Source organism: Nerophis ophidion, linkage group LG05 (assembly GCF_033978795.1).
Source record: "Nerophis ophidion isolate RoL-2023_Sa linkage group LG05, RoL_Noph_v1.0, whole genome shotgun sequence".
Taxonomy (NCBI): Eukaryota; Metazoa; Chordata; class Actinopteri; order Syngnathiformes; family Syngnathidae; genus Nerophis; species Nerophis ophidion.
Genome location: NC_084615.1, coordinates 69,616,877 through 69,641,807, shown reverse-complemented (window position 1 = coordinate 69,641,807; position 24,931 = coordinate 69,616,877). Strand labels below are relative to the sequence as shown.

The window sequence follows — 24,931 nt, the reverse complement described above, 5'->3', positions numbered from 1 at the left end:
TTGTTCTCCCCCGCTTCCCACTCCGCTACTAAACCCCTCCCGTTCCTCCTTCCAACAGTACGAGCACGTATAAGAACATCCATGATTGGTTGGTTGTTTACTATGATGAGTCACGATTGGTTGAGATTATGGCCAAACATTAAAGACAGGCCAATCAGAGGCAAGATTGGGCGGATCATTGAACCAGGAAGGGAAATCACAACAGACATCCCAAATGATGACAAGAGAGTCGTAGAAAAGAAAGAGGGAATATTCAAGCAGGCGATTTATATACAAACTGTATTTAAAAAAAATAGTGGAAGATTGCAGAGGGATTCTCTTGTTTCGATAATTCTTTTAGCGATGTAGATGACGTCCAGGAAACCCACAATGCGTCCACCTGGCCGCATTTGGACAAATGTATGCGTCTGGATAAAACATTCATTTGACTACGTATGCCCGAAATCGAAACTGTTCTCGAGTTGCCAAGAAAAATGCTGCCAAAAAATGTATTCCGAAGTGAGGAACATTCAAGCCGCACAATGAAGTCAAGTCACTTACTTAGCGCTGACCACTTCTAGCAGGACCACAGAACCGTACGTCGACTGGGAATTAAAAATTGCCTGCCTGCAAATGGGTTTTTTTATCTGAGTTTGATACATTTTGTATTATTTGCTCAGCTATATTATTTATTTTACGTATAATTTTTTTTTTCTATTTTATTTATGTAATTCTGTGCTACTTAAACAGTTTATTTTCTGTGTTTTTAATACCCATCTTGACTAACTGGGTTAATAAAAGTGGCACTGACTGTTTACAGTACAGTTGTCATTCACTTCAATTTCCCAGAATCTTGCTTTAAAATTAATATCCTTATATGTATACTTTTACCCAAAAATATATTGAGATATATATTGAATATTGAGTTTAAGTAGAAATATATCTAGATATACTTTTTCGTCCATATCGCCCTGCCCAACTGAGGGTGGACGGGTTGAGCCAAATCAATTTGAGTCGCTCCAAATGTACCTGTGGCAGGCCGTCACATATAAATCAACACATATCCTATAAATACACCAAGGCTTTATCGAGTCTGAGAGTTCTTGTGTTTTCTGGCGTTAGCAATCTATTGTGGTTCTTTCTGTGCACTTCACTACAGCGTGTTGTTTTTCACATGGATGCATTCACTCCAATGCTGCCTTTCTGTCAGAAAGCTTCATCATTTGGCCTCTACTCCTCTGGCTTTTAAAGTATCCTTGGGGGCCAATAATGCATGTGGATGCTACCCAGGCGAGAGGCCTGTGCGATCAGCACCAACAAGCACATAGTAGATTGGCCAGATAGCTCAATGAAGTAAAGTGCAGATGGATGAGAGTGGCTAAGAGGTCAGACCATTGAACAATGCTGAGGTTGGATTGTAAAACGCTTTAATAACTCTCCTAAATAAATTGCTTCCCTGGTGTCTCCCGGTCCGAGGCTTGTTCTTTGTAGTATCCTCATATATGTATGGAGTACTTTCACATATAGCTTATTACAATTACTTGAATTAAGTTATATGCAGCCACTTGTAACAATGTTTTAAACTAAAGACTAATCGAATGAGTGATCACAATCGAGGGTATAGACCAGGGGTCGGCAACCCGTGGCTCCTGAGCCGCATGCGGCTCTTTGGCCACTCTGATGTGGCTCAGCTGCATAATCACCCCCCCGATTGTTTTGGGGGGTTTCCGGATTTTGGTGCCTCTCCTGGACATCACCCGTGGTTAACATTCTCCGATTTTCACTTGGATGACAATATTGAGGGCGTGCCATGTTGGCTTTACTTTTAACGTCCTCTACAACATGTCATCGGGCCCGCCTTTACACCACGCTATCTGCGTTCCGGCCGGACGCATGCATTGTGCTGCTTCTACCGTCACACGTTCGAGATTGCAAGGCATACTTGTTAGGCAGCCATACAGGTTACACAGAAGGTTGTGATATAAACAACTTTAACACTCCTACTAATATGCGCCACACTGTGAGCCCACACCAAACAATAATGACAATCAAATTTCGAGAGAACATCCTCACAGTAAGACAACATAAACGCAACATAACAATTACCCAAAATCCCCTGCATCCATGACTCTTCCAGGCTATATTATACACCCCCGCACCCCCAACCCAGCACACCTCAACCGACACACGGGGGGAGGGGGGTTGGTGCTAGCGGGGTGTATAATATAGCCTGGAAGAGTCGTGGATGCAGGGGATTCTGGGTAATTGTTATGTTGCGTTTATAATGTGTTACAGTATGGATGTTCTCCTGAAATGTGTTTGTCATTCTTGTTGTGTGTGGGTTCACAGTGTGGCGCATATTAGTAAGAGTGTTAAAGTTGTTTGTATCACAACCTTCAGTGTAACCTGTATGGCTGTTGAAAAAGTATGCCTTGCAGTCGTGTACGTGTATCTGCGGAAGCCACATACAACATGTTGCTGGGATGGCAAGCTGTTTGCACATGATGTAGAAAGCGTCAAAGGTAGTGGCTTCATAGCACACCCATATTATTGTTATCTGTGTGACCATCAGCAGATATTCGCGAGAATGGTTGCGGCTCCCATTGTCTTTTATATTTTGTGAAACGGGTCAAAATGGCTCTTTGAGTGGTAAAGGGTGCCGACCCCTGGTATAGACGATATATCAACCATAACTGATATAAATTTGAACGACAATTGAGCTTTTCATATTATCGTTTTATCGTTGGGACGGCGTGGCGCAGTGGGAGAGTGGCCGCTCGCAACCCGAGGGTCCCTGGTTCAATCCCCACCTAGTACCAACCTCGTCACGTCCGTTGTGTCCTGAGCAAGACACTTCACCCTTGCTCCTGATGGGTGCTGGTTAGCGCTCTGCATGGCAGCTCACTCCATCAGTGTGTGAAAGTGTGTGTGAATGGGTAAATGTGGAAGTAGTGTCAAAGCGCTTTGAGTACCTTGAAGGTAGAAAAGCGCTATACAAGTACAACCCATTTATCATTTATTTATCGTGATGGTGCTTGTAAATGACACATTCTAGCTGTGTCCCACAAATTTGAAAGTGGCCAAGCGCGTCCTCAACGCAGTGTAAGTCAGTAATCTGTTTGTAAGTCAGTAATTTACAGCATCAAATAAAGTATGTTTCTACAAGTATTATTATTACTGGAAGACGAGAAATAGCCTAACATGCTACACACCATCCATTTTACTACCGCTTGTCTCTTTCTGGATGGCGGGGGTTGCTGGAGCCTATCTCAGCAGTCACAACCTATTATTAAAAAAAAAAAACATGGTGTATTTCTACCGACAGTTTGTGCTTCTTCTAAATTAGCTTCAAGAACAGGACCCTGGCTTTCCAGTGTGGCGCTTTTTTTCTATAGGATGACTTCCAGTCTGCGTGTTTACTAAAATTGTTATTTTATTTTTATCAATTCAGGTAACAAGGCCAAAGACAGTGTGGGCTCAGGTGAGATTCCCTCCTTTTTATTTTGAAATGTTATTCCAGCAAGTAAGCCAACACCAAACACTGATTGCCCTGCTGTGAAGTAAGCATGGTCATATCTGAAAGAAAGGAGTAAAACATTCTCTGCATTTAAATATATTTTTTTTTAATCAATATGCTTTGACCACATGTTTTTTTTGTGTGTAGTGGCTGAGAAGACCACAGGAGCGATGGGAAACATTGCAGCTGCAACCGGCCTGATGAAGAAGGACGACTTCCCGTCCGACATTAACGTATGTCCTCTCATTGAACACACTGGCTCTGATCTTGTAGGCACGTAATGTCATGCAAATTATGTATACTTCAGACTCGTTTTTAGCGCACTACTGAAATATTTTTTAAAGCATTTTGAAATTGTGTTTGAGATTGAACAAAATAGTTCCCCTTTGCATTGCAGACCTCTCCTAAACCAATCTAATTCACCCACCGTAGATGCAGTAATTATAGCCGGAGTGCTTGACTACCTAAACTGAAAAGAGGTTATCCTATAATCCAGGGGTCGGCAACCCAAAATGTTGAGATAGCCATATTGGACCAAAAATACAAAACACTAATTTGTCTCGAGCCGCAAAAAATTTAAAGCCTTATATAAGTGTTATAAGGAAGGCAACACAATGTAAGTGTCTATATTAGCTATATTAGCCGAATATCAAAGACTGACGCAAATCTTCGTTAACAGAATATTTTAATTTTTACTCTACACATTTTTGCAACATTGAAAATCATTAATAAAATGGAGGCTTCTCACAGGATGAGATAACTTCTGGAAATTACTGGCCAACGGTATAGATGTGTGTGTCCAAGTTTATGGAAACGGCAGGCTGTCTTCTTTCTGAGGTCTGTAACAACAAGGCACACAAACAATGAGAAATGCAGCCAATATTACATACAGATAATGTGTCATGAGACATGCAAATATAAGTTAAATACACAGAGGAGATAAGTAAAGGAAATTAGATGAGCTTAAATATACCTACAAACAAGGCATAGTGTATGCAATATGTACATAGAGCTAGCCTAAATAGCATGTTAGCAACGATCAGCTTGCAGTCATGTATTGACCAAATATGCCTTATAAGCACTCCAGCAAATTAATAAAAAAATCAACAAAGCTCACCTTTGTGCATTCCACACACACAGCATAAAACATCTGTTGGACAAAATGAGACAAAGAAGGAGTTGCATAAAACACGTCTTTCTGTGGCATCATCTTGTAGATGTAAACAAACTATGATGAGTTCAAGGATCGCTGACATTAGTATGACAAAACGGTGCTTGCCAAATACTCTCATCAGTGAAGCATAATAAATATAAACAGTGGGATTTCTAACAATTAGGAAGGTTCGTGTCATGTTTGTTCTCCTAAGATATATTAAAACCAAAAATATGTTTTCCTTCATCTTTTTCCATTTTCACACCTCTCTGAAAGAGGTCCAGGGAGCCACTAGGGCGGGACTAAAGAGCCATAAGTTGCTGACCCCCTTTATATTCAAAAAGAGGCTGTTATTGCTGAAAAATGAAATCTCGATTTTTGTATCGATTTTGTGTTTTGGATTGACAATTTGGTGTGCATGAGAAAGTTTAAAAGAAAATATAGCTTGCTGACCCTACAACTATTTAATAAGTACAATATACAACACAGCTGTAACAGAACCAAAGTAGTAGTAAAAGTAGAAGCAAACAGTTGCCCGAAATGTTGTTGTTCATGCAACAGTGGGGTAAATGTAACAGGTGGGTTTCACATTAACAGCATTAGTACAACAGAGCAGATTAATATAGAGCTGCTGTATGCTGACCTCTCATACTCCAAATGCAGCTACTGCAATCGTGTGGATATGATTAAACAGTATTGTAGCGACTGCGGTTTTGCGGACTCATAATCCTCAAAATAATGCCATGACGTGTGACTGTGGCAAACAAAAACTTGTTGAGTGTAGGTTTTTATTTCTGGCGCTTTTGCAGTGGCCGGGGTGAAAATAAACTCAGCGCCCTGACAAACCGGCAAAATGGGGTTGTGGAACCCCGTTAAGGGGAGAAAAGGAGGAAGCATGCGATAGAAGGGAGTTCGTAGTAGAAGGAATTGTTTTTTTATGGACATTTCTTGAACGTTTTATCAAAGTTCATCTATAACAATCCAACAACAAACCCTGGCAAAAACAATAACCTCTTTGGCGCAGGTTATAAATTCTGGGAACTGCAAAGCAAAGGGCTACTTTCGTTTCTCGCGTTTCCAAGCTGACACAGAGCGGGTCATGGCTCTTTTCCCTGGAGGAAAAGCGTCTGGTTAGAGCGCAGACTCTGCACACCGCGGTTATAATGAAAAGCTGCCTGATGAACCATCACCTTGAAGAGATATTTGAAGCCAACGATGCTAAATATACATTTTTGAAATATTTACACTAAAAAAGGTAAAATTGTTTGTTAACTTTTCAGAGAAACATAATTTTCCAATGTGATATAAAAGAATGTCCACTGTAGAAGACACTGCTTCTCAAAAGTAAAAGTTGAAAGACACTAAAGCAGGGCTGTTTAACTACATATAAAGAGGGCCACAATGTCAAGAGCCCAATTTGGAGGTTTTGTCCGAAAGTGCCTCTGCAGGTTATATTATTTTGAGGCTGTGTTAACTTAATTGCAGTGTAAACACATCGGTTTTCACACTGCCCTGTCAATAAGTTTTCTGTCCTCGCTACTCGTTTGCAGCGTGTGCAGCAGGACAGATAGTTTACAGAAGCTCCAGAAGATTTGTTGAGGATTGATGTTCCTTTTCGATTTGTTTTTCCTTCCTCAGTTGTAATTCTTTACACTTCTTCCTTCATTAAAGTTAGTAATACTGAAAATATAAACATAATATAAACATTAAAAAGTATGATGTATGTTGTGTATTCTACATAAATAATTTCCATCATGTATTTTACCTATATCAAATAGTAGGTTTATTGTTAATACGATCACACAATAAACTACAGTTGTTTATGCAAATAGAAATTAAACATCCACATGGATGCTGCTCAACACAATTAAACCTAAGGTATTGCGTTATCGCACTCTCCTGGCTAAAATGTATCACTACATGTATTAAACGAGCTTTGATCACCAGACAATTACTCAGACAAATAACTACACGACCACGAATACTAAAGACATCACAAAGTCAGCAGTTTTAATACAAAACAAAATAAAAATCTTCATGCACAATATCTACTTACAAAGATAGGGGACGGCGTGGCGCAGTGGGAGAGTGGCCGTGCGCAACCCGAGGGTCCCTGGTTCAAATCCCACCTAGTACCAACCTCGTCACGTCCGTTGTGTCCTGAGCAATACACTTCACCCTTGCTCCTGATGGGTACTGGTTGGCGCCTTGCATGGCAGCTCCCTCCATCAGTGTGTGAATGTGTGTGTGAATGGGTAAATGTGGAAGTAGTGTCAAAGCGCTTTGAGTACCTTGAAGGTAGAAAAGCGCTATACAAGTACAACCCATTTATTTATTTATTTATCTGACCAAGTTTCGTGATGAAACTTACATGTGTGGATTTCTACCGTTGCAGCTGCTTGTCTGTGACTTAAAAGGTCCGACAGAAAACAATGACTTGAGCAGTGGCTCGGGGCAGCTTTGTTGTCCATTCGCCAAATTTTCGCAATTTATTTTGATTGTTTTCAGGGACGATAATGCCATTTATTGAGTAGTCTTCTTCAACTCAGCCCACTGCTGCTTCATTGTGAAAACAATGAATATGACTTACGGTTGCCCCCTCAAATTATTACTTTATATTCAGTGTCCTTGCAAATAGCAAGACAATGTTTATAGAGCAGGGGTCGGGAACCTTTTTGGCCGAGAGAGCCATACAAGCCAAATATTTTTAAAAGTATTTCCGTGAGAGCCATATATTTAAAAAAAAATTTAAACACTGAATACAACTATATGCGTGCTATTTTAAGAAAGACCAACATTTTTAAAGTTGAATAAGTCTCTTATTTATTTTTAATAACATTGTTATTCTGAGGCTAACCAAAAATAAATAAAATACTTCTTTCCATTAATGAGACTTCTTGAACAGGTGCGGTAGAAACCGGATGGATGGATGAAAATGCATGAGAATGTTTTATATTTTCAACGTTATTTTTGACTCTGTGATTACCAGCGGAATTATTCATTACTTATCGCGTTAAGCAGTGTCAGCTAAGATTTATCTGAGAGCCAGGCGCAGTCATCAAAAGAGCCACATCTGGCTCTAGAGCCATAGGTTCCCTACCCCTGTTATAGAGCATCATTGTAGTGATGTTACAAAGTGCATTATTTCAAATAAACCCTCTTAACATACATATTTCCTTTGACACAATACTTAGTTTTACCTCCATAAATTCATGTCGATATACCAAGCTTCCCCAAATATGCTCCGTGTCATGAATGTCATGATAGGTTTGAATGTTTTTTGTTTTATTTACTGTTTGGTAAATAATTCCTTTCCAGTGCTCTTATTTTCATTGGTACTTCCTGTTTACCAAATTACTTTGGCCCCAGCGCTGTCCCCTCACACCTGTCATTGATTGGCAATCTGAGCACACCTGTTTCAGATTGCCAATCAGACTTCTTTATAAACCTGCCTGCTTGATCATTGTCTCCTGTTTACAAGTGTATGTTACCTGCATGTGCCCAGTTGCTCTTTTTCCTTTTGACATTGAAGTCATGTTTACCTGTCTCTGCATCGTGGGACCAACAGAACCTAACACTTTGCTCTAATAGATGCAAATCCCCAATTAATTGTTGGGTATGTCCTCCATTTCAGTAAATAAAGACAGTCGAGTAAGCGGCACACCACAACTTGAGGCCTCATTTCCCTTAGTACAGGGGTGCCCATTACGTCGATCGCGATCGACTGGTCGATCTCGGAGGGTGTGTCAGTCGATCTCAAGCCAGGCATTAAAAAATAGACATAAAAATGAGCAATCATCAATCATACCAAGACTTCACTTTCGTCAGTTGTTTGACATTCTCGGCACCCGAGGATCTTGTGAGATGACGCTGGCTGCTGCGAGCTCATATTTAAGCAAAAAATCACTAACAGGGCGGACGCAGAGAAACACATTTTATTTCTAGAGACTCCGTACCTACTGTCAAAACTCTAAAGACCGACAGCACAGTTCCTGCCCTCACCATAAAAGACCTGTTTCTTCCTGCCTGTGCTAACAAAATAAGAGTCTCAGAAAGCTAGCGTGCACAAGCTAGCAAGCTACGGAGTTTGATGCCAATGTATTTCTCCCCCCCCCTCAACGACCGCTTTCTCACTTGCTTGCCCACCCGCACACTCACTGACGTCACTCACCTGCTGCCAGACATTAAAGGGCCACACACATATGCTACTCTCCTAACAAAGTGTTTAAAAACGAGTATGCCAGTTGGACAAATGAGATGCCAAATCCAACCACTTTCATGTGGTTTTGGACAGAAAGGAGGACTTTTTTTTTCCTCCATTTGAAAATGCGGACGTTATCAGCACCACTGTCTAATTCCAATCAATGCAAGTCATCAGAATCAAATACACCAACTTATATTCTTGTCTTCATGAAAGAAATGAATCTATGTGTGTTAAACATGCTTGTATTATCATTAAACACCATTAACTTGTTAACAAAAATGTCTCTTTCATAAATAAATAAATATAAATTATAAATAGGAATGAGGTAGATCTCCTCGACTTGGTCAATTGAAAAGTAGCTCGCCTGCAGAAAAAGTGTGAGCGCCCCTGCCTTAGTAGAAAAAAAAAGTACCTTTTCTCACCAGCATGTGTTAAATAGCTGCTAGTGATGTCATTGGTACCAATAAAATAAATAAACAAAACATTTAGAAACTACAGTAACTTTTTTTTGCTCCATTGAAAAATGTTGCATGTATTTTCTTAGTGACCAAATTTCCACCAATGCTGGACAGGATTGTTGCTTGGAGTCTCGCTGTTCGCCGTGAATGAACTCGCCGTGCATGCGCTGTGGTCACATGTTGTTGTGTTGCTCGTCGACGCGAGCAGGCAGTGTGTGAACCAGAAAGGTCGTCGACCTTTTCTAAGCTTTCATCCTCACAGTTGGACCCTCTCCACTGCTTCACTAAGCTCCGTTCTGATTGGCTTGTTGCAGGCTTTATGGGAGCAGTGCTGTGGCTGCTCATTTCACTCTCACAGACGCACTGTAAAGCGGCGCATGAGCTGACCACGTCTCGGACATGTTTCCAGTTTGAACTAGGGCTGGGCGATAAATCGATATACGCGATATATCACAGGTTTGTCTCTGTGCGATATAGAAAATTACTATATCGTAATATTCGAGTATACGTTTTCACGCAGTTGCTTTTAGCTGTGGGCATTACACTACAGGCTCTTCTCACTCCTCCTTGTGTCTTCTTCTCACAGACAGCGAGCGCACATACTTACATACGTCACATACTGTCACCTCATACGTCGTATACGTCCTCGCCCAGCAGAGACGTATCAGCGTGGCTAACGTTAGCTGTGATGCTAGCAGAGTGTTGCGAGGGATAATACGAGAGAAAGAAGGTGCGAATGAAGGAAGAATTAACTCCCAAGAAAAACAGCAGGGGGTCCATCGTCTGGCGGTGATTCGGCTTTAAGCGGGAATACCTTATTTCCTTGAATTGCCGCAGGGAATATAGTATGCGCCTGCCTTGAATTACTGCCTGGTCAAACTCGCTTCCCAAAATAATTAGCGCATGCTTAATATTACCGCCTGGTCAAACTTGTGACGTCATGACTGAAACTTCCCCTGTCATCATTTTCGAAATGGAGGAGGCTGATTTCAATACCGGTAATTTGAAATCGCATAAAGGGAAGAAGATTAAGAGCTATTCAGTAGGATTTAAGGTCCAAGCTTACATCACACTCAAATTTTTACTGCATACCTTTGGTAAGTGCCGGAGTGAGAAGAGGTTTTAAAATAATTAGCGCATGCTTACTTTTACCGCATGCCTTTGGTAAGCGCAGGAGTGAGAAGAGGTTTTAAATTAATTAGCGCCCCGGCAGCTATTCAAGGAAATACGGTATGTCGAACAGACAACTTTAATTAGTCAAGTGTGGGGCACAAGCGTTGCTACCAAAAGTAGCATTACTGCATATATGTGGCGTCATTTGAAAAGTCACCTGCTTATAACTTTAATAAATACAGTTTTGGTCAATTGATTTAGTTGTGATTTCCTTCTCTGCATGAAAGTTTAAAAGTAGCATATATGAATGCAGTATGAACAAGAATGTTTTAATGTAGACACATAGAATCATCATACTGCTGTGATTATATGGATCAAGTGTTCATTCAAGGCTAAGGTAAAATACCGAGATGTATGTCGTATATCGCGATATGGCTTAAAAATATTGGGATACTAAAAAAAAGGCCATATCAGCCAGCCCTAGTTTGAACGCTGTTTTTTTTCATGATGCAACTCTACACAACTGCAAACTACAACTTCACAACAGTTATTATTATTTAGGGTTAGCTGATATGGCTGAAAACTCTATCACATTATACGTTTTTTATATTGATCAATATCGATATTTTTTAAATATTTTTTAGAATTTATTTAAGCTGGCCAATAAATACAGTAATGGTATTTCCAACTTGCCATGGTGCTATTTATCAGTGGAGAATGTGGCCAGGTAGGATGAGAGCACCTAAGGTGGTACAATAAATGCAGTTGATTTGAAGTTTCAGTTTTGAGCCACTAGATGGCAGCAGTGTATAAGCTATTGAACACTACAAAGAGTAGTTTGGGAAGCAACTAATTTAACCAACACTCTGGAAGTGTCAGGATGTTGTCGCACAATCTGCATTAACACCAATCAAACTAAAGACTCGTTTCTGTTATTAAGTTGATTTATCAAGATATTATAGTTTATCTTCCCACTCCATGCAGAGAATCCACACTACTACAGCGAGACAAAAAGACGGCGCGACCAATCTTGGTCGTTGCTACTCTTACCTGATTGGCTGTTAGTCTGTGCCTCCCATTGCTCAGTGACACTTCCTGTTTCCTGTTTGCTGGGTTCGAGGAGCGCGAGAGACTTCATGCAATGAATCTTGCTTCATCATTTCTGTTTTCTTCCAACCAAAAAATATAAATATATATTGAATGATTTATCGAACCCATTTTGTATTGTTATCAATTATCTTTATATGGCGATATATATTGATATCACCCTGTTATTCATACATATGTCAATCACATCAGAATGTGCAGGTGTACCTAAAGAACTGGCCTGTTTTTATATATTGCTCTCAAGAGGTTGTTGGCTATGTCAATTTTCACTTCCTTTTGATGATGAGTCTTAAAGGTGGTTTTCCTTGTCTTGCAGCAATAACACCGCCTTGATTGTGCACATGGGATTATGGTCTGACCTAATTGACTTGATTAGTGGGAGGTTTAAAATAAGAGCGGTGACCCACTCAGCTTTGTATTCAAGTCTCATAGTTGCTCAGGCAGCGATGCGCAAACTGCTGAGAAAGGAAATCGTGGCTGCTGAGGTAATAACCCGACGTGTCAGCATGAGCTTATTACTGTTTTCTTTAAAGACTAAACTACCAAACTGACAGAATAATGAATACCCGAGATTATCAACTCAAAACAAAATTTTAAAATCTTATTCCTAAGAATGCGCTGTTTTAAAGGCCTACTAATCTTTCCTTCCCCCAGAACTATTACGTACACAGCAGGGAGCCACCTTGTTAAGACAGTAGGCACTAAGCTGAAAGTGTTGCAACATTCTGGAAACTTTTTTTTTTTAATTATTACCAGCACAATTTTCTGGTCCCTGAAAACATCTGAACAATGAGCAAAAAGGACAAATGTCCTGGAAATTATGAGTGAATGCAAAGTGGTTAAAAGTTATGTACTTAAATGCATGTTGTCACCTTATCTTCTGAGCAACATTAATACCTCTTAAGGCCTATGCTGTTTGTTTACATGCTTTTTTTTATTTCCTTAGCTTTTTGGGCTTATTGTACCCTAATTAGAATAAAAACTAAAAATCATCTTTTGATATGCTGTACTTAGTCCATAAGTACACAAACGTGTACTTCATGTGTAGTGACATGCAAATTTTTATTTTTACACTTTTTTTTTTCCAAATTCCATTGTATGTTATACTCTTCTGACACCACCACATAGCAGTATAAGTGTCCATATGTCGGCCTAAGACCCCAATTCAGTAGTGTACACAATTTTGGAAATAAGAGCTAAAAGGTGCTGTCCACGCATGTGGCCACTAAGGTTTTTAAGGTACAGCACTTTTCCCGCTTACCGCCCAGTAAATGTGCATTTCCGCTTACAGCAGTTCTGTCACCCAACGCTTCCGATCGACTTCTTTTCGCACCCCATTTTGGATTTAGCGCCTAAAGACGAAATAATCCTCTGTAAGTTAAAAAAGGACGCTTGTTGACGTTTTTCCTGTATGTCCTCTGTTTAGTAACGGTAGAGTTATAATGGGCGTTTTGTTGTATCGGGTACGTATTAAAGGAGTCATCATTTTACCATGAATTGATTAACGTGGACCCTGACTTAAACAAGTTGAAAAACTTATTCGGGTGTTACCATTTAGTGGTCAATTGTACGGAACATGTACTGTATTGTGCAATCTACTAAAAAAAGAATCAATCAATCAATTCATTTTTACACTTAAAACCCTTCCTTGTGGTTTACATTAGGACGGCAACTAATGACTATTTTGATAGTTGACTCATCATTGACTATCTTAACACTGAGTGGACTATTTGTATCATAAAGCGTACGCATATTTAGTGGGTGTAATTTAGCTATCTTTTGAATTTAGCTTGAATAATAATATTTTTGGTATGTGCTTACTAACAACAACTAATTCATTGAGAAATATGTATCTATACTGTAACTTTGCTGTGTATTTGGCTGTTATAAAATCAAAAAAAGCTATTAAAATTGTATTCATTTAAAAGCAAGGACTAGTAAAGTGATAAAAAACAATATAGAATATTTTTTATATTTGAAAAAAAAGGACAGTAAAAATAGCGCCGCTGACTTGCTACCCTTACGGAAAAACAAGTGATAACGTCATTGACTATTGTCGACAAATTGTAGTCTACATAACACGTAGTGGTGGTTCTTTGGTCAAAATGTTGGATTATTTTTAACAGACCATCTTCAAGACACTTTCTTTTTTACGTGCCTCCACTTTGATTGCATCTACTACCCGCCACCAATGTTGTAGTTTTTAGCGCTATGAAATAGAGTCTACTGACAGGTACAAGTTCGAACTATACGCTACTGTTTACTAGAAACAGCAACCACGGAGGATGCATGTGCATGTATGAGAAAGTCTGCCTCACAACAAAAAAATGGAGAAAAATAAGAAAAGTATTGACTGCACATGGCAGACTCGCACAAATTTCTTCGGGTAAACCTCTTCTTATGTATTAAGATATCTGTTGACGTAACTATGGCAAATTATGTGACTAAAGTCTCAAATGTACCAAGTTGGTTTTGCATAATAAGTCCCCTTTAAAGGGGAATTGCACTTTATCTGGAATGTTGCCAATTGTTCACAATCATGACGACGGATGGATTTTTTTTCAATGCATTCTAAATATTAAAAAGTCAGTGGAGTCAATGGGAGCTCCACTATCCCCCCACAAAATCAGATTAATAACTATTCAAAAAGCGCCAACATTACTCAATTAACATTTTGTGACTTGAATATTAACCAAGTGATATTGTTATTGTAAGTGTGAACGCAGGCAAACTATTTATAGCGGCGTCGTGGTCACTTCCTGTGTGCCGATGTTTACATCATCGAGTGGTCTGCTACTTCCTTGCTGCCTGTAAGATTATTGTAGATCATAAGGCATGCCTCTTACCTCAAAAGTAGATGGCTGAGGAGATAATTAGCCATTTGACAGCCATTTAGGAACTGGAACTGGCGAGAACAACACAAAAAGCACTTGTCCAATCTAAGTCTATTAGCACGAACTGGTGAAGCCTACTCGGATGATAGTCAAAACGTCTTCTAAGACACCAAACGGCCCAGTTTCGATCGATTGAATACCCTAAGACTACCCAAATATGTTTATTGTTAATCATTGGTTATTATTGTGATCACGAACTGCTCAGTTTGACAAAGTTAAAGCTCGATGTCGCTGTAAACCACTATGTTTACCAAGGAAATAAGACCAATATGTTTTTGATTCATCTCATTGTTACTTGGCTACTCTTTATTTTTATATTATTTAAATATTGTTTGCCTTCACATATGTGTTCTGTCTCACTCTGCAGCCTGAGGAGTACGGGCAGGAGGCCATGGAGGGCCAGTCAGAGGGAATGCTGGAGCCAGAGGGAGAGTCATATGATGACACCCAGCAGGTGATCAACTTACACACACACACACACACACATACACACACACACACACACACACACCACATTCAAACATGTCTCATCATACGTCCTCTCTATGAAGTAAATTGTGTTTGTATTGCGCATGCTTTTTAAACAACCATTTTTTTCAATAGTCAGGGGACGAGTTCTTTCACTGCCAGGAGTATTCCACTTCGCTGCGTTATTATAAATGTCCGGTGTTGACCCACACTGCTGCCCCGCACGGATCATCGTGTACACTTGCAATATCTGTATCCACAATTTTGTTTTTCTCTAAACCAGTGGTTCTCAAATGTTTTTTCCATCAATTACCATCTCATAAAAAACTTGTACCACCATAATGACCAACATTAAAACAGAGTAGCGTAGTAGGCCTATATCGTAGTAGGCCTATATCTTCATTAAAGAACAAAACAGGGGTTTTATCTAACAAGTATATGTTTTTTTATTTTGGTCACTGTAACATTACACAAGGTGTGTACAGTAACACTGTGTTTGAATATAGGAAAATATAACACTGTCCTTTAATTAAGTGATTCTTTAGGGCAGTGGTTCTCAACCTTTTTTCAGTGATGTACCCCCTATGAATTTTCTTTTTAATTCAAGTACCCCCTAATCAGAGCAAAACATTTTCGGTTGAAAAAAAAGATATAAAGAAGTGAAATACAGCACTATGTCATCATTTTCAGATTTATTAAATTGTATAACATTTCAAAATGTTGCTCATCTGTAGTGGTCTTTCTTGAACTATTTGGAAAAAAAGATATAAAAATAACTAAAAACTTGTTGAAAAATAAACAGTGATTCAATTATAAATACAGATTTCTACACATAGACGTAATCATCAACTTAAAGTTCCCTCTTTGGGGATTTTAATAAAGATCCATCTGGATTCATGAACTTAATTCTAAACATTTCTTCACAAAAAAAGAAATATTTAACATCAATATTTATGGAACATGTCCACAAAAAATCTAGCTGTCAACACTGAATATTGCATTGTTGTATTTCTTTTCACAGTTTATGAACTTACATTCATATTTTGTTGAAGTATTATTCAATAAATATATTTATAAAGGATTTTTGAATTGTTGCTATTTTTAGAATATTAAAAAAAAATCTCACGTACCCCTTGGCATACCTTCAAGTAACCTGCAGGGGTACTCGTACCCCCATTTGAGAACCACTGCTTTAGGGTGACACTAGTGCAGGGATCAGCAACAAAAAACGTTGAATGAGCCAAAAATACAAAAAAAAATCTGGATGGAACCGCAAAAAATTAAAAGCCGTATACAAGTGTTATAATGAAGGAAACACATGATATAAAGTGTCCATATTAGCTATAATAGCCTACTATCAAAATGTGTCGCAGGCTGAAGCAAATCTCCGTAGACGGAAATGTTGAAATGTAATATTTATTCTACACATTTTTACAACATTAGAAACCATTAGTAAATCAGAGGCTACTCAGAAGGTGAGATAACTCCTGGAAATTCCTGCCTTTTAACGGCCAAAGGTATAGATGTGTGTGTTCAAGTTAAAAGAAACTGCAGGCTGTCTTTTTTTAATAGATTTACTACAATCTTTGGCAAGCTCACTAATGTTTGCTGTAATCTGCAACAACATGGCACACAAACAACAATCTGAAATGCAGCCAATAATACATACATATAATGTGTCATGAGACATGCAAATATAATTTAAATACAAAGAGTACATAAGTAAAGGATAATAAATGAGCTCAAATATATCTACAAATGAGGCTTAATGATGCATTATGTACACACAGCTAGCCTAAATAGCATGTTAGCATGGATTATTTTGCAGTCATGCACTGACCAATAATGCCTGATTAGCACTCCAACGAGTCAATAACATCAACAAAGTTCACCTTAGTGCATTCACACACAGCATAAAACTTTTGGTGGACAGAATGAGACAAAGAAGGAGTGGAAGATTTTACATGTAAACAAACTGTTGCGTCACAGTCCACACTATGGTGAGTTCAAAACCGCCAAAATTATTAGAAAAAAACAGTGTTCACCAAATACTCTCACCAGTGAAGCATACACACAAACATATTATACAGGGCTTTCTAACAATTGGGAAGGTTTGTGTCATCTTTGTCCTCAAACAAAAAAACATACTAAAACAAAAAAGATATTTTTCCCCCATCTTTTTCCATTTTCAACCCTTTTTTAAAAATTTTGCAGGGAGCCACTGAAGAGCCGCGGGTTACTGACCTCCAGGCTCGTGGTACACATACCACAGTTTGAGAATCTCTGCTCTAATTTTCTATTGACACTGTCAGAGAGGTCTTTTTGTTGATTTGTTTGAGATATTAAAACCTCATTTAGCTCCAAAGGGGATTAATGATTAATGATAAGTGATTAATTAACTGGCCCTAGTGTGTGAATGTGAGTGTGAATGTTGTCTGTCTATCTGTGTTGGCCCTGCGATGAGGTGGCGACTTGTCCAGGGTGTACCCTGCCTTCCGCCCGATTGTAGCTGAGATAGGCACCAGCGCCCCCCGCGACCCCAAAGGGAATAAGCGGTAGAAAATGGATGGATGGATGGATTAATTAACAGAGGCAGCACGGTGAAGTAGGGGTTAGTGCATATGCCTCACAATATAAAGGTCCTGAGTCGTCCTGGGTTCAATCCCGGGCTCGAGATCTTTCTGTGTGGAGTTTGCATGTCCTCCCCGCGAATGCGTGGGTTCCCTTCTTCCCACTTCCAAAGACATGCACCTGGGGATAGGTTGATTGGCAACACTAAAGTGGCCCTAGTGTGTGAATGTCAATCAATCAATCAATGTTTACTTATATAGCCCTAATTCACTAGTGTCTCAAAGGGCTGCACAAACCACTACGACATCCTCGGTAGGCCCACATAAGGGCAAGGAAAACTCACACCCAGTGGGACGTCGGTGACAATGATGACTATGAGAACCTTGGAGAGGAGGAAAGCAATGGATGTCGAGCGGGTCCAACATGATACTGTGAAAGTTCAATCCATAATGGATCCAACACAGTCGCGAGAGTCCAGTCCAAAGCGGATCCAACACAGCAGCGAGAGTCCCGTTCACAGCGGAGCCAGCAGGAAACCATCCCAAGCGGAGGCGGATCAGCAGCGCAGAGATGTCCCCAGCCGATACACAGGCAAGCAGTACATGGCCACCGGATCGGACCGGACTCCCTCCACAAGGGAGAGTGGGACATAGAAGAAAAAGAAAAGAAACGGCAGATCAACTGGTCTAAAAAGGGAGTCTATTTAAAGGCTAAAGTATACAAATGAGTTTTAAGGTGAGACTTAAATGCTTCTACTGAGGTAGCATCTCGAACTGTTACCGGGAGGGCATTCCAGAGTACTGGAGCCCGAAAGGAAAACGCTCTATAGCCCGCAGACTTTTTTTGGGCTTTGGGAATCACTAATAAGCCGGAGTCCTTTGAACGCAGATTTCTTGCCGGGACATATGGTACAATACAATCGGCAAGATAGGATGGAGCTAGACCGTGTAGTATTTTATTCGTAAGTAGTAAAACCTTAAAGTCACATCTTAAGTGCACAGGAAGCCAGTGGAGGTGAGCCAGTACAGGCGTAATGTGATCAAACTTTCTTGTTCTTGTCAAAAGTCTAGCAGCCGCATTTTTTACCAACTGTAATCTTTTAATGCTAGACATGGGGAGACCCGAAAATAATACGTTACAGTAATCGAGGCGAGACGTAACAAACGCATGGATAATGATCTCAGCGTCTTTAGTGGACAGTGTGAATGTTGTCTGTCTATCTGTGTTGGCCCTGTGATAAGGTGGCGACTTGTCCAGGGTGTACCCCCCTTCAGCCCGGATGCAGCTGAGTAGGCTCCAGCACCCCCCGCGACCCTAAAAGGGACAAGCGGTAGGAAATGGATGGATGGATGGATTATTTTACAGGTTCAGTGCGATTCACTACTATCCCTGCAAACTAGTTGGATTGACACCACTTTGACCACAACGGAGTAATTTCAAAAAGCTTTTCTGTTGTCTTGTTAGCGTTTTCAGGTGCAAGGAATGATTAAACCAGTACGATTTTGTGGGACAGCAGGAAGCAAGTGTGACACAAATGGTTATTTTTAGAAATTAAAGTCCAGGGAGGGACCTAACCATCCAGAAAATATCGCCCCATAAACCTGAAAAGCCTTTAAATAGCTCATAAAATGACCTTTTTAGTCACCACGTTTACCGGTAAATGTATAGATTTTGAGAAATAATTTTAAATTGTCTTGATTGTGTCAACCCCTTGTAATGTCGTCTCAGCTGATTACAATGTTCACATTCTTCTCCACATTAGGAAAAATGATGTGTTTGTACAAGTGTGGTTATTCCCTCCTATCATCGCACCATTGCATCATTCATGCTCACATTTCTGCCCGGCAGCATCTCGCTCCAGCCTCTTCCTCTCCCTCCTACATCTCTTTCCCCTCCCCCATCACGTTCTACTCCAGCACTGCACGCTGTGAATGGGTGTGGTGATGACACTCGCAGCCCCCGTGCATTGTGGGTAACGTCAGGGTCTCCCTGCATTGCCGTGATATGGAGCGTGCGCTCCTTAGGCCGAGAACGGGCATCAAACAGGCGGTAGCCATGGAAAACACTCAAGTTCAGTGGCCACCGAGAGTAGGACACGTCGATGGAGGCTGTAAATTTGTTAAGATAACAGGAGGAGGGGTGTGCAGAGAGATAAGGATGCTGGGGATGAGCTCACGACTCGTCCTTGAGGCACTTGTGCTGCCCTCTGCAGGCTTTGTAGGGACTAGCAGTCTGATGCAGTGACGCCATTCCTCCAATTACACAGACAGGCAATCTCTGCAAATAATGCTGGCTGGTGTTGTATCTTTGCATTGAGAGAGGACTGTCTTATTTGTCAACACGAGGAGCCATAATAGTGCTAACTACTGCAGTTTTTAATACTGACTACAATCACAAATACTAAATTCCCTCTTAAATTGCTGCCATTTGAGTCTGTGTATAAATGTATGGTAAAATTAACTATGAAATATTTATTTTTTCCAAACAAAGTGTCCTGGAGATTGATCTGTAAAAATAGCATGTATAGTATGTCCCTGTATAAAATGTGACTTTACTGTCAAATATAAAAATGTTAATCCTTCAAAAATGCGGGTGGTAGCGGGATTTTTATTTATTTATTTATTTATTTTTATTGATCATGAAAAAGGCAGGGTTTTTTGGGTTGGTGCACTAATTTTAAGTGTATCTTGTGTTTTTTATGTCGATTTAATAAATAATAAAAAAAATTAAATAAAAAATTATTCTGCGGCTGGTACCAATCAAGCCGCGGCCCGGTGGTTGGGGACCACTGGTATATATGATAAGCACTCAAAAGTACAACTACGTCAGCCAAAGACAAATATAGGCAAGTCAAGTAGAACTCCAGTATACACTACAATTTTTCAACCATCAACTATGAAAATGAAACATTATTGTGCATAAAATTAAGCATTTCTGCTTTTTTAGGCAATATTTGTGACTATTTACGGTGTCTCAAGCTATGGAGAGCAGCCCTTAGACAGGAAGGCGGCGTGCAGACTGTTCAGAGACCGTCTTGTCGTGTGAGGCATGAGAAACATTCATTTCACGCCTACAGTTAATAATAGCATGTTTTTATTATGATAGGCAGTGTTACTTTGGTACCTGCAGTATTAATAGCAGACGACCTGCGGACTTTGCAGCCACTACAGGTGGTTATTTACATCCGTCTTGGAGGAGATCAAAAACGGGTCTTTCACACATTGTCAACACAAGTATCCATAATGGTGCTAACTACTGCCGTTTTTACTACAAGCTACATTCACGTTCTCACATGCTGTCTGATTATGTACACGCGTGTATGCTCTCAAATTGATGGAAGATTCACTTTGCAAATATTGCAAGTTTTCTCGAGAATAATTCTAACGCGTGACGAAGTGCAGGTAAAAAGAAGGCATGTGCCACTCGATCGGACATCGATCAGTATTTTTGTGGAAAAGTATTTGATCACTGTAGCCGATTAATGCCGGTCACAAACACCGATCCCCTTCTGGCTGACACTGTACCTATTTTTAGTCCCCCGGCTGACAAGCTGTTAGCATCTAATTGTGTATCTCCATACACTGTAGAGGACTGATCTAAGCTGATATTACCTCCATTACGACAAATAAAATGCATTGCCTTGTATCTTTGATATCATTATCATGTAACATTATCACTGGAAGTTGCGGCTGAACATGTTACACAGAAAGGAAGTGAATGCAGACCTAGTTTAAGTACGGGCTTGTGTTAATATTGTTAAACTGTCAATAGCACTAACATTAATACATAGAGAAATTTACAGTTATTAATGTGATTGGTACTGATATTGGTGTCAGACGATCTCACTTAGGAATGATCGGAATCGGTAGCATAAAGGGAAGCCCACAAAAAAGCAGCAAGCTATGCAGCATGTTTCGGTACAAGGCAAAGTTGATCCATAAGAAGCCTCCTGATTGACAACCAGGAAACAGGTGAGGAAAATAAAGGGGAAGTGGTGACAAACAGGAAGTGGAAAAAATAAGAGCGCTAGACAGAAAATAATTCAAAATACAGAAAACTTAAATTACATTAAAAACTGTAATGTGAAATCATGACGACTTCATGATAAAGCAATTTTAAGAAGACTTAGACTTAGACAAACTTTATTGATTCACAAGGAAAATTGTTCCACACAGTAGCTCAGTTCCAAAGGATGGAAAAGATAATGCACACAAGGGCACAAAAAGAGGATGAAAACATATATATATATATGTATATATATATATATATATATATATATATATATATATATATATATATATATATATATATATATATATATATATATATTTATTTAAATATATATATATCCATCCATCTTCTTCCGCTTATCCGGGTCTTTTTTATATATGTATATATATATATATATATATATATATATATATATATATATATATATATAGGCTTCACGGTGGCAGAGGGGTTAGTGCGTCTGCCTCACAATACGAAGGTCCTGCAGTCTTGGGTTCAATCCCAGGCTCGGGATCTTTCTGTGTGGAGTTTGCATGTTCTCCCCGTGAATGCGTGGGTTCCCTCCGGGTACTCCGGCTTCCTCCCACTTCCAAAGACATGCACCTGGGGATAGGTTGATTGGCAACACTAAATTGGCCCTAGTGTGTGAATGTGAGTGTGAATGTTGTCTGTCTATTTGTGTTGGCCCTGTGATGAGGTGGCGACTTGTCCAGGGTGTACCCCGCCTTCCGCCCGATTGTAGCTGAGATAGGCGCCAGCGCCCCCCGTGACCCCAGAAGGGAATAAGCGGTAGGAAATGGGTGGATGGATGGATATATATATATATGTATATGTATATATATATATATGTATATATGTATGTATGTATATATATATATATATATATATATATATATATATATATATATATATATATATATATATATATATGTATATATAAATGTATATATAAATGTATATATATGTATATGTGTATATATAAATGTATATATATGTATTTATGTATATGTGTATATATGTATATGAATGTGTATATATGTGTGTTTATATATACATACATATATATATATGTATATATATGTATATGTGTATATATAAATGTATATATATGTATTTATGTATATGTGTATATATGTATATGAATGTGTATATATGTGTGTTTATATATACATACATATATATATATATGTATATATATGTATGTATGTATATACATATATATATATATATACATATATATATATATATAAGTATATATATATATGTATATATAAATGTATATATAAATGTATATATATGTATATGTGTATATATAAATGTATATATATGTATTTATGTATATGTGTATATATGTATATGAATGTGTATATATGTGTGTTTATATATACATACATATATATATATATATATATATATATATATATATATATATATATATATATGTATGTGTGTGTGAACATGTTTTTAATTCAAGTACCCCCTAATCGGAGCAAAGCATTTTTGGTTGAAAAAAAGAGATAAAGAAGTAAAATACAGCACTATGTCATCAGTTTCTGATTTATTAAGTTGTATAACAGTGCAAAATATTGCTCATTTGTAGTGGTCTTTCTTGAACTATTTGGAAAAAAATATATAAAAAATAACTAAAAACTTGTTGAAAAATAAACAAGTGGTTCATTTATAAATACAGATTTCTACACATAGAAGTAATCATCAACTTAAAGTGCCCTCTGGATTCATGAACTTCATTTCAAACTTTTCTTCACAAAAAATAAATCTTTAACATCAATATTTATGGAACATGTCCACAAAAAATCTATCCGTCAACACTGAATTTTGCATTGTTGTATTTTTTTTTTCACAGTTTATGAACTTACATTCATATTTTGTTGAAGTATTATTCAATAGATATATTTATAAAGGATTTTTGAATTGTTGCTATTTTTAGAATATTTTTAAAAAATCTCACGTACCCCTTGGCATACCTTCAAGTACCCCCATTTGAGAACCACTGCTTTAACTTTAACATTTAATGGCACATCCGTCCCAAACGAGATATGTCCTTTGAACTTTGAGTCACAGCACTGCCATCAGAAGTAATTCAGAAAAAAATCGCGGTCCATAAAAGTATTCTCATGAGTCTCACAAGTCCAGAATAAATGTGTTGTCATGTCAAAACTGTTAAGTTCTTAACTTGGCACTGCTGTAAAGTTATATGTTCTGTTCATGCTCTGTTTGTAATTGAAGGGGATTGTTCTTCACCCATGTCATGTTTGTTCACCACACAGGAGAGCCAAGACTACGAGCCAGAAGCATAAAATCACCAGTGCGAGCCACCATTCAACCAGCAGCACAATAATATTTCTAATAATAAAAAGGACAAATGTTATTCCAATTATTCTCCTGTTGCGAAACAAAAAAAAAAAAAATCCCCACCGAAAAACATGTTCTTCCTTCGAGACAAATCTTTTATGATTATATATTGTAAATGTTCTCAATGTAGTGTGTTGGATGTCGGTATTTATTGAGCCGTAGGGTTGTCCTCACCGTCTCATTTCCTTGACTCCCTCCCAATGAAATGAGACCAGACGCAGGGCTTGTGAAAGTGTACTTTGTGTGTGTCTGTATTTAGAAACGTGCAATAGATGTTCATCAACTTCCAATGAGACATTGGGAGCAGAAAAAAGTAAAAAGTCCAAGTTGCAAGCAGATATTAATACACTGATATCCTCTTTTAAATGTTGACAATGCCTGTTTGTGGGGTTCTTTTTTTTTTTTGTTCTTTTTACAATTTCTTTTTGGAAATGATTTGAATGTTTTTGAAGTAAGAGGTTTTTTTGTTTGTTTGTTTTTTTTTACTTTGTATCTTTCTAGTTGCTTGTGAAATCACTTCAGTGACCTATCTGTTGGACATGGGCAGTATACATGTTTTTTGTGTGAGCGTGTTTGTGTGTACTGACAATTTGAACAGCATAAAGTCAATATATTATGTCTTGAAATCATAATGGTTGTCATATCAAAAAAAAAAGTGCTTTAAATTGCAGGACTTGTCAATAAAACGGTTTATGTGTTAAGCCAGACATGCAAATCTTCTGTAAATAAAAGTTACAAAAGAAAATATTTGTGTTTTATTTTGGTGCTGTCAAATGATTATTATTTTTAATTTGGCTTGCAGGCATCATTTGAATTTATAAAACAAAAAAAATAGAGTCCAATGATTGGCCACAAATGCAATTTTATTGTCACAATGTCATACAAACTCTGGCACGCAGGCCAAATTTGGCCCACCGTGTAATTCATTTGGCCCTTGAGGCAATATCAAATTAACTTTAGGGCTGGCCCACCGGTATTATACAGCGGTGGTGCCGCTTAGCGCCGTATTCACCGCTAATACTCACACTTGCCAACCCTCCCGATTTTCCCGGGAGACTCCTGTAGTTCATTGTCCCTCCCGAA

The 24,931-nt window shown here is 38.7% G+C and overlaps 1 protein-coding gene across 1 annotated transcript in view; it reads left to right on the top strand.

Annotated features, from left to right (window-relative positions):
* sncb (synuclein, beta) overlaps window positions 1-24,593 on the top strand; it is a 34,714-nt gene extending 10,121 nt beyond the window's left edge. The window contains exons 3-6 of the mRNA XM_061901920.1: window positions 3,431-3,460; window positions 3,644-3,729; window positions 14,793-14,879; window positions 23,764-24,593. Of these exons, the coding sequence (XP_061757904.1) occupies window positions 3,431-3,460; window positions 3,644-3,729; window positions 14,793-14,879; window positions 23,764-23,793 (233 nt within the window). The 3' untranslated portion in view covers window positions 23,794-24,593. The remainder of the gene's footprint in view (window positions 1-3,430; window positions 3,461-3,643; window positions 3,730-14,792; window positions 14,880-23,763) is intronic.
* The last annotated feature ends 338 nt before the right edge of the window (window positions 24,594-24,931 follow it).